Genomic DNA, 14,285 nt, shown 5'->3' with positions numbered 1-14,285 from the left:
AATTAAAAATTTTAATTTTTTTTTTTTAAAAAAGGATTTTTTAATTTTTCTTTTCGATATAAAATTTAAACCCCCCCTTTTTATGGGGGTTTTTTTTAAAATTGGGCCAAAGGGTGAAAACCCCCTTGTTAATCTTTTTAAAATTTTTTTTAAAAAATTTTGTTTTAACCCCAAATTGGGGAAAAAAACCCCGGGGGGAATTTCAATTTTTTTGGCCTTTCCCTTGAAAGCTTTACCCAACCCAGCCTTTTTTTAAAAATTTTTTTGATTAAGGGTAAAAAAAATCCCCCCACCTAATTTTAAAGGGGGTTTTTTTTAAAAATTGGTTTAAAAATTTTAAACAACTTTAGTTTTTTTTTTAAAAAAAAAAGCCGGAAACCCAATTTTGCAGGAAATTAAACTTTTAATTATTTAAAAAGGGGTAAAAAAGGAACAGTGGGGGAAAAAATTTTTTGTTTTTTATAAAATTTAAAATTTAAAAGAAAAGAAACACAAACAACAAAACAAAAAGCCCCCCTTGTTAAAATTTTACGGGGGCTTTTTTTAAAAAATTTTTAAAAAAACAATTTAAATTAAATTTCAAAATAAAAATTTTTTTTGGGTTTTTTTAAATTTTTTTAAACAAAATTTAAAAGGTCAAAATTTTACACCCATTTATTTGGAAAGATCATTTTTTTCCCATTTTTTCCGGGAAAAGGGTTGAAAAAATTTTAAATAGGGGAAAAATTTGGGGAAAGAACCAATAAAAATTAAACCCACATTTTTTAACCCAAAAATTAAATTTCAAAAAGCCCAAATTCAATTAAAAAAAAAATTTAAAAAACAAGACCCGCTGGTAGAACAGGCCTGCCTTGAAAGGGCTATATGATAGTAAAACAATGAGCCCTTGTATAATTTGAGATTTTAATTTTAAAAAAAGGCATAATTCTGTCAAAATTCCACAGAAGAATTTATGGTCCTTGAACAATGACCTATTATTTAACTCTCAAACAAGGGTGCTCAACATTTAAAATTTTTAGTCATTATTGGAAAAAAATACTTTTCCCAAAAGTCCCATGCATGTCAAAAAACCTCAGTGGAGTTTTCCCCTTAAAAACCTATGTTTAATAATAAATCTTTTTTCTTTATTAATTAGCTATATTAAATTTCTTAATTCACACAGTTATTAGACATGATGTCATTTTCTTTACATAAACATTTGCGTCAAGACACGCTAAATGTTGGCATTATTATATAGGAGACTCAATGAAAAATGGTTCTTTTTTTACTTCAAATGGTCTTCATTTTTGGTATGTGACACATAGAATATTAAACTCGTGTAAGTTTAATAGTAAATTTATTGAACTCGCTCAATAAAAAAAAATAAAGCTCGCCAGTGGCTTGCCTAATATAATTTTATTCAACTTGTTCAATAAATTCAGTATTAAACTAACACTCATTCAATATCCTCTATTTAATACATCGGAATGCAATTACTATACTTCAAAGTACAAAGAAACATTTTTTTATAAAAGTCAACAATAGCACTGATTTCCTGCCCATGACTTAAAAGAATTTAGGTCCGGCCCAAAGAATAATTGTGTTTCACGACACTCGACTGACAGGCCTGTGAAAAATTAGCATGCGATCACCTTATTTTCTAAAATTTATATTATTGAATTTTAAAAGGAAACAATTCAATTACCAAAGGAATAAAATTTTACAAAAATGAAAATACTACATACATAGAAGGATGGTATGAACTTTAGCCCTAAAAAGGCATATATATATATATATCATGGTGATTAACTAGAAATGGCAGTCATTATATTGTTTTCAAATTTTTGTAAAGGGTCTCTAAATCTAAATGGAAACAGAAATTTTTTTCCCATTTTCCCATTTTAATTTTTTCAATCGGGGCAAATTTAAAAGGGTACATAGGGGTTGCAGGTAACTTTTTTTATAAAAACATTTCAAACATCCAAATTTGTATTACATCCCCCAAAAAAGGAAAAATTATCAAAAAATATTCAAATATAATGTAACATCTTAGTGATATTTTTAAACAGTAAAAAAAATTTTAACATCGAATCAAAACCCTTTAAATGTCCTTATTCAGTTAATAAGGAAATTTCTCATATAGTCCTTAAAAAGAAAAGTTTAAACTCAGTTATATTTTAAAAGGGCCCAACAAAAATAGTCAACTTTTTTTGGGATCTTTATTTCTCCCCTGTAAAAACCCAAAAGAACCCAACACCCTTTTAAAATTTTTTAAACAGGTTATTTTCCCCTTTATATTTAGAAAGCTTCAAATTGTTTCAGTTCACCACTACTTTCTGATATAGAGTCAAGCAAATCTTCAATTTTTAACTTATCCTTACGGTATTTCACCTTGCCAAAAATGTGCGCATCTTTTATATGTCTTTTAACAGCAGATTTCCCGGAGTACTTTTTCTGACAAATAGCACACTCCCATTTCAGGTCTCCTGTATGTGTGCTTTCATGCCTTGTCAAATCAGTTTTTATGTGAAACATTTTTTTACACACTACACAAGAAAATTTCTGCGAGTCATCATGGCTCTTCTCATGAACTTTTAAACTTGATTTGCTGACGAACGATTTAGGGCACTGATCACATGACCAGGGTCGTTCTCCCGTGTGTGTAAACAGATGACGTTTTAGATCCGACTCCGCACGGAATGTCTTGTCACAATTATGACACTTATAAATGTCGCCAACTAAATGATGGAACTTCCTGTGTCGCATCTGACTTGACCTACATACAAATGATTTATCACATTCCGGACACGGATAAGGTCGTATACCACTGTGGACATTTAAATGTCGGTCAAGATCGTACTTGAGTTTAAAAGTTTTCCCGCAAACTTGACAGAACAAGCTGTAGGCCTTGTGTTTTATCTTCACATGATAATCGGCACTTTTCCGACACTTATAACATTTTGAACAAATCGTACATTTGAAAGTATATCCTCCAGTGATACTCTCTGTTTTAATAACTACTTTATTTGATTCATATATATCTGTTGTTGAGGCTGTATCTATAGGAATTTTACAATCTGTGCTATCTGAAATGTAGATAAGAATCTATTTACAAGTAATTGTTTAATTTTAAAGTGCCATAATTTTTTTCATGTTTTACAGGGTTTTTTTGGTTAATAATAGGGGAAATTTTTATTTGATAAAAAACCCGTAGTGAAAATTTATAAAAAATCATTTTTAAATGTATCTGAAGCGGATGAAAAGAATTCATAACTAGACAATAATAAATGCTGTTATACATAAATTTGGCTTCTTCCTGAGGAGAAGATTTTTTAAAATTTCTTTTTATCAGCGCCTGTGTCCTACTTATGCATCAGACTGGAAAAACTTTTATAGAGGGACACCTAACGATAATTCCTGTAAAGTTTGAGCTAAATCTATCAAGTAGTTTAGAAGATGTTATCAAGAGGATCAAATTTTGTAGTCAGTAAAACTTAGTCAAAATGAACCTCAGGATTTCATGGCTAATGAGCACCCTGCCGCTGTGGGTTCAAATCCTGACAGGGACATTGGATTCTTTCATGTAGGAAAATATTCAAACAGCTTTGGGAATTTAGTGGGTTTTACCCCGGGTGGGCCCCTAAGTGGGTTTTTAAATAATTCAAGGGAAGGGGGACCTGGGTCTTCCTCCACCCCGTAAAGCTGCAAAATTGCTAAAAGACCCCATAAATGTGTCCCGGGGTGTGACGTAAAACCCAATCACATAAATAAACAGACTAAGTTTTTGACCCAAAATGCGCCATGGATCTGAGATGACATTGACGTTATCATTGTGAGAAAGTTTGATAAGGATCCAATGAAAACTTTGACCTGTTAACTGTTGGACAATGGATGCTCGATCAACTGACCTATGCTTATAGTTTACTTGAGCTAAAGCTCATTGAGCTAAAATGAGGGTAGATAGTAATAAAGACTAAACAAAGTACTTGTTTTTTTACCTAACTGAAATTTACACTCAGTATACATGAATAGCTCACACAATTTAGTTTGACAGACTAAGAATCTTCACAATTTTTATCTTTACCTAACTCTTCTTTATAAGAAACAACATCATCTCTATCACCAACGTTGTTCTCCTCTAAACTGACCGGATCACTTGAAAAATTACTGGAACTAACTGTTTCTTTGACCTTTCTTTCATCAGCCTCAGATACAGTAATCATTTTACCACCTCTTCCACTTTCCTCTGTAGTTGTTTTAGCATTGACCTTTATAACTTTGTCATCAGAATCTTGTTCCACGCCATACATATTATTATCTTGCATAGACCTAAATTCTTCAAAATCTTTGAATGTTTCTTCAGCTTCATCATCAGTTATATGCTCCATTTTCTTCTACATCTAAAAAAGTAATCAGAATAATTTCAATAAAATCAAAAGTTTAGCTTCTATATGAAAAATACTTGTTTTGGTAAATTGATATGTACATGTATATACATGCATATATTGTAATAACTCTCTGAACTATGTTAGCATAACCTTAACACTTCACATGATGGAACCAAAAGTGATAACGTGAGTCAATAGTCGGGCCATGTTCTACTGGCTTATCAATGGTCATGTTGTATTTAATCATTTGGTTTATCATTGGCCATGTTATATTCAATCATTGGCTTATCAATGGCCATGTTGTATTCAATCATTGGCTTATCAATGGCAATGTTGTATTCAATCATTGGCTTATCAATGGCCATGTTGTATTCAATCATTGGCTTATCATTGGCCATGTTGTATTCAATCATTGGCTTATCAATGGCCATGCTGTATTCAATCATTGGCTTATCAATGGCCATGTTGTATTCAATTATTGACTTATCAATGGCCATGTTGTATTCAACCATTGGCTTATCATTGGCCATGTTATATTCAATCATTGGCTTATCTGAATGGCCATGTTGTATTCAATCATTGGCTTATCAATGGCCATGTTGTATTCAATCATTGGCTTATCAATGGTCATGTTGTATTCAATCATTGGCTCATCAATGGCCATGTTGTATTCAATCATTGGCTTATCATTGGCCATGTTGTATTCAATCATTGGCTTATCATTGGCCATGTTGTATTCAATCATTGGCTTATCAATGGCCATGTTGTATTCAATCATTGGCTTATCGTTGGTCATGTTGTACTCAATCATTTGGTTTATCAACTAAGGGTGCAACGATACATTCACCTCACGATACGATAAGTATCAAGGTACAGGGTCCATGATACGATACGTATCACGATACGGGTTGACTAAAGAAAATTGTAATCCATTTAAACTTTATATTTTCACACAGATGTTTTATGCAAAATTAATTTAAAGGGACTCCACTGAGGTTTTTTGACATGACGGGATTGGAAATAATTTTTTGAGATTATTACTCCATTTGATGTAGATCTATACTAATAACTTATGTGCAAAATTTCACATCATTAGCTCGCTCCGTTGTTCCTGAATAATTATTATAATAGTGAAAAATGACCCAAAGTTTAAAAGCTGTAAACGCTTTTCACTCAAATCGGACTGAGAATAGCACAAACATATGACTTTCAATGTATTTCTTGTCTATTTCTTAGTTATTATTTTGTTATGTTTTATTAATATTTCTGTTTAAAGTGCTCATGTTTATCTATGTAAAAAATTAAAATGTTATGTTTTAGGCTTATAAACCTCAGTGGAGTTCCTTTAAAGTTGTGATGTAACAACATTATGTTTTCTATTGACATTTTGATAGTTAAAGTAAAAGGCTAAAAGCTTTAATATTTTCTTAAGCTTTGAGAAGTAAAATACCTACAATAAAAATATCATTCAATATAGAAGCACAGGTGATAGACACATCACATTTGTATTGTCGTATGTAAGGTGATTACTATTTTGGATAAATTACTCAAGTTTAATAGAAAAATTTAAAATGTTCAACAGTAAGATGTACTGGATGAGATATTTGCGGTCAAAGAAGATATTTTCCCCATTATGTTTTCATCTTAAATTAAATCCAAAATGCTTCTATATTTTGACTAAAAAGACACTGACCCTGATTTAAAATTCATCTTTAAATTACTCCCCCGAAAATGGGTTTAAAAAATTTGGACCCTTACCTTTAAAATGATTTTTCATACCCCAACCCTCGAGTGATACTGGAGACGGGATACCCCTTACACCTTAGTGATTCAGGCAATCCAGGTTCGATTCCTCAGTGTTCCTGTATCACTTTTTTGTGAATTAACATGAAATCCTTTTTACGGACATTTGCGATGTACATAAGATAAGATAAGATAAGATAAATTTTATTTCAAGTCGGCAAGTTTTCAACATTACAACATAAGCTCTAGGAGCTTTTATAACCGACTGTAAATAACATAAAGTATAAGGTCAACAAAGATAAAACAGCTACAATAAAAAATGATTAGACATGATATATATACATCACATGCATAAAATAGACCTTTTAGGATATATTTATAAAAACGAATCATATGCTAAACAAGAGCTGTCGGTAGGACAGCAACGCTCGACTATTCTAGTGCTTGATAGTAAAAAATAATGCTTGATAGAGTTACCTACTCCTGTTTACAGGTTGGTGACATGATGGTGAACAAGTATGCAAAGTTTCAAAGCCATATGTCAATGGACTTTGAAAATATTTGAGGTATTACAAAAAACTTTAACGTAAATTCTAAGTCGAAAAAGGGGCATAAGTCTGTCAAAATGCTTGATACAGTTACCTTCTCCTGTCTACAGGTTGGTGTCATGATGGTGAACAAGTGTGCAAAGTTTCAAAGCCATATGTCAATGGACTTTGAAAATATTTGAACTATTACAAAAACTTTAACATAAATTCTAAGTTGAAAAAGGGGCATAATTCTGTCAAAATGCTTGATAGAGTTACCTCCTCCTGTCTACAGGTTGGGGTCATTATGGTAAACAAGTGTGCAAAGTTTTAAAAGCCATATGTCAATGGACTTTGAAAATATTTGAACTATTACAAAAAACTTTAACGTAAATTCTAAGTCGAAAAAGGGGCATAATTCTGTCAAATGCTTGATAGAGTTACCTCCTCCTGTCTACAGGTGGGGGTCATGATGGTGAACAAGTGTGCAAAGTTTCAAAGCCATATGTCAATGGACTTTGAAAATATTTGAACTATTACAAAAACTTTAACATAAGTGGTTACGCCGACGCTCGGGTGACTACAATAGCTCTACTTATTCTTATCGAATAGTCGAGCTAAAAACTAAAAATGATAGTTTACCCAAATCTACATCACTAGCAAAGTCTAGTATCTAAAAATTTACTTAAAGTTCAATAATATACCGAGTAAACAATTAAAAATTTAATGAATTATTTAAATAAATAAATAAATAAAAATACTAAAAAAAACAACAAAAAAACAACATACATTTTTATATATAATTTAAATATGAAAGACTATGGGTTATCAGACTACACAAAGACAGAAGGTATTAAACATGTAAGTCATTAGTTGAACTCATTTAACAGCTAGCTTGAGTCATGCTGGAAAAGATAAGCAAAAAAAAAAACAACAAAACAAAAAGCAAAATCAAAACAAAAGATCACAAAATAAAGCAACATCCTATCTAGAAACTAAATGATAATATTAACATAAGCAGGGAAGAATAGCAAAAACACATTTAAAGCAAGCAAGAAAAAAAACTGAAGAAGCTAAATGATAAATGTGACCCAAAAGAAAATGTTCATACCCAGAAAAATAAACAAGAGCTGTCGGTAGGACAGCAACGCTCGACTATTCTTAGTGCTTGATAGTAAAAAAAAATGCTTGACGTAGTTACCTCCTCCTGTTTACAGGTTGGGGTCTGTCCGGTCATGATGGTGAACAAGTGTGCAAAGTTTCAAAGCCATATGTCAATGGACTTTGAAAATATTTGAACTATTACAAAAACTTTAACGTAAATTCTAAGTCGAAAAAGGGGCATAATTCTGTCAAAATGCTTGATAGAGTTACCTCCTCCAGGTCTACAGGTTGGGGTCATGATGGTAAACAAGTGTGCAAAGTTTCAAAGCCATATGTCAATGGACTTTGAAAATATTTGAACTATTACAAAAACTTTAACGTAAATTCTAAGTCGAAAAAGGGGCATAATTCTGTCAAACTGCTTGATAGAGTTACCTCCTCCTGTCTACAGGTTGGGGTCATGATGGTGAACAAGTGTGCAAAGTTTCAAAGCCATATGTCAATGGACTTTGAAAATATTTGAACTATTACAAAAACTTTAACGTAAATTCTAAGTCGAAAAAGGGGCATAATTCTGTCAAAATGCTTGATAGAGTTACCTCCTCCTGTCTACAGGTTGGGGTCATGATGGTGAACAAGTGTGCAAAGTTTCAAAGCCATATGTCAATGGACTTTGAAAATATTTGAACTATTACAAAAACTTGAACGTAAATTCTAAGTCGAAAAAGGGGCATAATTCTGTCAAAATGCTTGATAGAGTTACCTCCTCCTGTCTACAGGTTGGGGTCATGATGGTGAACAAGTGTGCAAAGTTTCAAAGCCATATGTCAATGGACTTTGAAAATATTTGAACTATTACAAAAACTTTAACATAAGTGGTTACGCCGACGCCGACGCTCGGGTGACTACAATAGCTCTACTTATTCTTATCGAATAGTCGAGCTAATAAAAAAGAGGAGTAAATCAAGATATAGAAGTTAGCTGCAAGCAATACATTTACACTGTTTACCATTCCAGGATGAAATTAACTTTTTAAACTGAGCAAAATTTGAACATTTTCTAAAATTTTCGGGTAGAGTATTCCATAAAGCAGGTGCAGCATACCTGAAAGATTTTTTACCTGTAGTTGTAGTTCTTACTTGCGGGATCTGCAAAATATTTGAATATTTAAAATTAATACCAGTAGTTTTCTTGACAATAAGGTCAGACAGAACAGCAGGAGACATATCATGAAAAATTTTAAAAGTTTCAATGGCCATAGCCCTCATTCTTCTTATTTTTAGAGTTGGTATATTAACTTTTATCAGCATATCTTCATAACTTGAATTAAAATCATTATATACAAATCTGAGTGCTCTTTCCTGTAGTTTTTCCATCTTGTTTGTATTATTTTCTAAACAGAAATGCCATGCCATAGGACAGAAATTAAAATTGGACAAAATAAAAGTATGAAAGATTGTTAGCCTATTTGTTTGATTTAAATTGTGACCTATTCTTTTGAGGATGTTTAACTGATTAGCAGCTTTTTTACATATATTGCTTATGTGAAAATTAAAATTTAATTGTTGATCAATGTCGATGCCAAGGAGTTTTACAATTTCGTCACATGTTATTTCACTAGTATTAATTTTGAAAGCTGGGGATTTAGTGAAAGTTTTCTTCCCTACAGCAATAGCTTGAAATTTATCAGGGTTAGCTTGCATTTTATTAAAATGAAACCAATTTATAAGATAGTTACTTTCTTGTTCTAAGGTACATAATTATTAGTTCATCAAAATATTTAGTCCGAAAAGAAAGGGTATTGTCATCTGCATAGTTATATAAAGTACATTTTTTTTTTTGCAATGGCATATACAGAAGTTATCAGTTCCTTGGGTAAGTGACGGGAACAACTGTGCTATAGCTAGTTAATCAGTAGGAGTCACAGGCGCTAGTCACATAATCAAATATTTTACATAATCGGTCTATATATGTATATAAAGATATATCTTTATATACATATATAGACCGATTATGTAAAATATTTGATTATGTGACAAGCGCCTGTGGTAGGAGTCTACTGCAGGACTCGGCAAGAGATTGTAAATCGAGCCACAGAAGATTGAAACTCTATTTATAATCTCTGTAAAATTCGAATAAAAAAAATCCATACCATATATATATCACTATTAATAGCGAGTGCAATTTTTTAATGGATTTAACTGTTTACAGCGATTATTGATAGAATTTCAAGCGCCTGTGCTTAATTTATAGGCTTTCTTTTCTCAAAGTTTACAAATATCCTGCAACAATGATGTAAACAGGTGGAATTAAAACATATAACGGCCATATTACAAATATATGTAAAAAAGCAAGTTCAACCCTGGGCTTTCTTAGAAGAAATTTGAAACATTGCCCTCTAGATTGTAGAAAAACAGCCTTTATAGCCCTTGTACGTTCGAAAATAGAATACGCTTCAATCATCTGGGACCCGTTCTTGAAAAAAGATCAAGATTCATTATGAATGACTACAAGTCAAGAAAACCAGGATGTGTTACAGATATGCTGACCAGCTTGAAACTCGACTCACTACAAGACCGTAGGACCTACAACCGCCTTGTAATGCTCTACAAGATAGCAGGGGGTATGGTGCCAGCAGTGGACCCTGATAAATACCTGACTCAGAAAGTTGAAGGACGCTTAATTAAACCAAAGAGATTCAGTGACTGTGAAACCACAAACATTATAAGAGTAGCCAATAACACTAGATCATTTAAAACTATAAACGCACAAACAAATCAATTTAAAAACTCCTTCTTTGTGAAAACACTTGAGGATTGGAACCATCTGGAAGATTCAGTTGTGCATGCAGTTACAATAGGGGGCTTCACAAACTTGTGAATAAACTAGAAAGATTGGGTATAAGTTATGAGGTTACAAATTGGGTCCATTCCTTCCTTAAGTCACGCTCCCAGCAAGTTGTAGTTGAAGGTAAAAAATCAGGAATTCTACCAGTTCTCTCAGGTGTCCCCCAAGGCTCGTTATTAGGTCCCTGTCTTTTCCTTTCTTACATTAATGACCTCCCAGATAGTGTCAAAGGTAAGGTTAGACTCTTTGCAGATGATACTGTTGTCTACCTAACCATCAGATCCAAACAAGATGCCCAAACCCTCCAAGATGACCTTCATGCTTTAGAAAAATGGGAAAAAGACTGGTCCATGGAATTCAACCCTGACAAATGTGAAGTTCTCAGGATAACAAGAAAAAGAAACCCTGTAATATTTCCTTATACCCTCCATAACATCCAACTTAACTCAACTCAAGAAGCGAAATACCTAGGAGTCACTATTAGTCAAGACCTTTCATGGACCAAACATATAAACAACATCACATCTAAAGCTAATAACTCCCTCAGATTCATTAGAAGAAATGTTAAAACTCCAAATAAAAAGATAAAAGAAACTGCATATAAGACCTATGTTAGACCTCAGGTTGAATATTGCTCCATAGTTTGGCATCCTTGGCAGAAATACTTAATTTATAAGATAGAGCAAGTACAAAGATCAGCTGCTAGATACATTTTTAATGATTATGACTATACAAGTAGTGTCTCAAAAATGATAAATGATCTTAATTGGCAAACCCTTGAACAGCGTCGAAACATCAGTGCTGTAACCTACTTGTATAAAATCCAAAACAACATTGTTTTTGTTGACCACCAACACCTTACTCAAACAAGAAATCTGAACTACCTGATACCCTACTCGAGGACACAATATCATCAAAATTCTTTCTTTCCTAGGAGCATACGTCTTTGGAATAGCCTTCCCCTAACAGTTCAGTCTAGCCCCAGTTTAAACATCTTTACTGAGAGGCTTGACCCATTCTATAAATTCTAAACTGCACACTATGTTTTTAAATTAATAGTCTTGTAGAACTTTTATTCTTTTAACTTTTTAATTTGCACATAAATAAATTCTTTTATTAACAGTTCCCTGACAACGCGCCTGCTAGTCATAATCATAATTGATTGTTAAGCAGTATGATGTAGATGTAGATGTTCAAATCAGCCCTTCAGAAACTCGACTAGAGTTCCTCCACTCCCCGTAGGACATATACCAGAAGTGGTCCTCCTACGTATTCACACAGATACAGATACAGAAATAATCAAATAAGATACCAATACACTTACAGTATCTTCTTAGATCTCATCGAAATTAACTTAAAAACTTCGCTTGATCATCGGTGATTACTGGACGCTTGCATATCGATTTTGGGTAAACAGCTACTAAATATTGACGGAGGCTAAGGTTAAACACTACTACTATATTTTCTTCTACTACTTTTCTTTTGCTTCTTCCTGGCATATCTAAAGGGACTTCAGCGAACAAGTTTTATAGTACTTTCTTTGTTTGGCATGAGAAGCCCTTGTAATGTAGTCCAACTAATTAGACTTGTCAAAGAGACATCGAGATATTTTTGGACGGGCGATGGAATGGTTTGACAGTATTAAAAAAAAGTTGTAAAATGAGTCAAACCGTTCACGCCGATTTAATTTGGCTACTTGTACTGGTAAAATATGTTTAAATATCTATATTTTACATTATATATAGAGGATATTGAATTAGTGTAGTTTAATACTAAATTCATCGTGCAAAAATCATTTATGATACATGCTTTTCGGTGGTTTATAGAAATATATCGGTGATATAAAACTGGTAATTTCACTGTCTGAAACAGTGAAATTACCACTTTGATAATTTCACTGTTTTGAATTTAAGCCCCTTACGTTGTTTCAGTGAACTACCAGCGTGCACAGTACTGGAACCAACTTAATGACGTGACGTACGTCTTAAATGATGTCACGTTTTATTATTATTTGGCGCGCTTTTCATTCAGTATAAGGTGTAATGTCTTTTTAAAAATTTTATTTGCATATAATAAAAAGAAAATTTGTTTAGTTTAGTGTAAGATCGAAATATATTTCACCTTGTGAACACCAAAAGTTCATGTTTGACTCGTGGCTGCGCCACTCGTGAAATATAAACAAATATCCTTTATATTATCACATAAACCGCGGCGCAAGAGTGTAATAAATACAGGATATTTGTTTGTTTTGCATGTAGTAAGATTGAAATATAATTTCACTGAGTGAACACCAGATGCAATATTTTCACGAGTGGCGTAGCCACGAGTGAAAATATAATAGCTGGTGTTCACGAATGAAATATGTTTCAATCTTATATGTAAAACAAATAAATTTTCTTTTTATTTCATGCTTTTTAAGGGATTTTAAGTATATTTTTACTGATTTTGCCGCGTAACGTCACGCATTCTCCTATGTCACGTCATCATATCATAACGTCATCACATCATCAATTTTGAAATATAGGTCTGTTAATTTTCTATAATTTTGTTACATTTTTACATGATGTATGATGACATCGACTTTCTTTTCCTAAAGAAGCAAAATTTACGCATGACGGCAATTATTTCTGCTTGTTATTTCATTTAGTTATGATTTTCTTTTCATCCGCATACAGATATAGTCCGGCTACAGTGAAAATTATACAGTGAAAGTTGAGAAAACCGGACGGACTGAGGGTTTTGTCCGGTTTTCTCAGCGGTCCGGTATTCTCAATGTCCCCTTCAGCTGTTCAGGATCTTATTTTTTAACCGAGCAATGACTTACAAAGGAATGATAAAAATACAAGAAAATATGTTTTAATTGTTTTAGTCCAATTATTGCATATAAATACAATTAAAGTTTGGATTTAAATGAACAGAAGTTACCTCATAACGATCAAGTCCGAGTACAACCGCATATGTTTACATTTGGGTAATGGGTAATGATTTAACGAACATAGTTTACTTTGTTTGTTTATAATAAAAACATATTGGTCAGATTTTTAAAGTAGGTCTCGGCAAAGTTTCGCTGGCTTTAATTAATTTAACTTTGTCACTTTTAGACAGCTCTCGTCGAATTCTTTTCGGAAATGGAGTGTAATAGCGAACTTGTTGTTTTCGGCCTTTTTTCAATTTAAATTGAAATAAAACAGTTATTTCTTTACAAGAAAATAATTAAATATCATTTTATGAATAATTCCATACAAAAAATAAAGTAAATACACAAGTTTATGCAGAAAATAACCTTATTTATTATGGAAGATTCCACTACGTCTGTTTGAATTTTATTGATTTTCATTATAAATAATTTATTTTTTTGAATACTTTGCAATAGATATGAAAGGAATATTGATAATTTCAAAAACATCAATTTTTTGTTAAATAATGATAGAAAAATAGAAATATCACGTAACTGTGTTATGTACTTCATTTGGTGTAATTCCCCAGAGCTAAAACGGTAACGTACCGGAAAACGGTGTTTAGCTAGGTTTTCGAAAAGGTCAATAGAACTTAGCGCCGAAAAACGTCGTTTCCGTTGCGTTGTCATTTTAGGAAATGAATATACAAAAAGCAACACAGTAGGAAAATACTCTATTTTTTATTTAATAATATATTGATTTTAACTGATCAATTCCTCGTGCATTTTGGCATTTATATA

General features: G+C 32.3%; 1 protein-coding gene across 1 annotated transcript; it reads right to left on the bottom strand.

Annotated features, from left to right (window-relative positions):
- Nucleotides 1-2,284: 2,284 nt before the first annotated feature.
- Nucleotides 2,285-12,010, bottom strand: LOC132757339 (zinc finger protein 813-like; the record flags this gene model as incomplete). Its single annotated transcript, XM_060748597.1, is given in 3 exon segments — nucleotides 2,285-3,065; nucleotides 4,064-4,379; nucleotides 11,913-12,010. Coding segments are annotated over 2 exon segments (1,085 nt in total), but the record flags the coding sequence as incomplete, so codon positions are not given.
- Between the last annotated feature and the right edge of the window lie 2,275 nt (nucleotides 12,011-14,285).

Source organism: Ruditapes philippinarum, unplaced genomic scaffold (genome assembly GCF_026571515.1).
Source record: "Ruditapes philippinarum isolate M1 unplaced genomic scaffold, ASM2657151v2 ctg5297_1_1_1_1, whole genome shotgun sequence".
Classification (NCBI taxonomy): Eukaryota; Metazoa; Mollusca; class Bivalvia; order Venerida; family Veneridae; genus Ruditapes; species Ruditapes philippinarum.
Note: the sequence above shows the minus strand (reverse complement) of the source record. Positions and strands in the feature narration are given on the sequence as shown.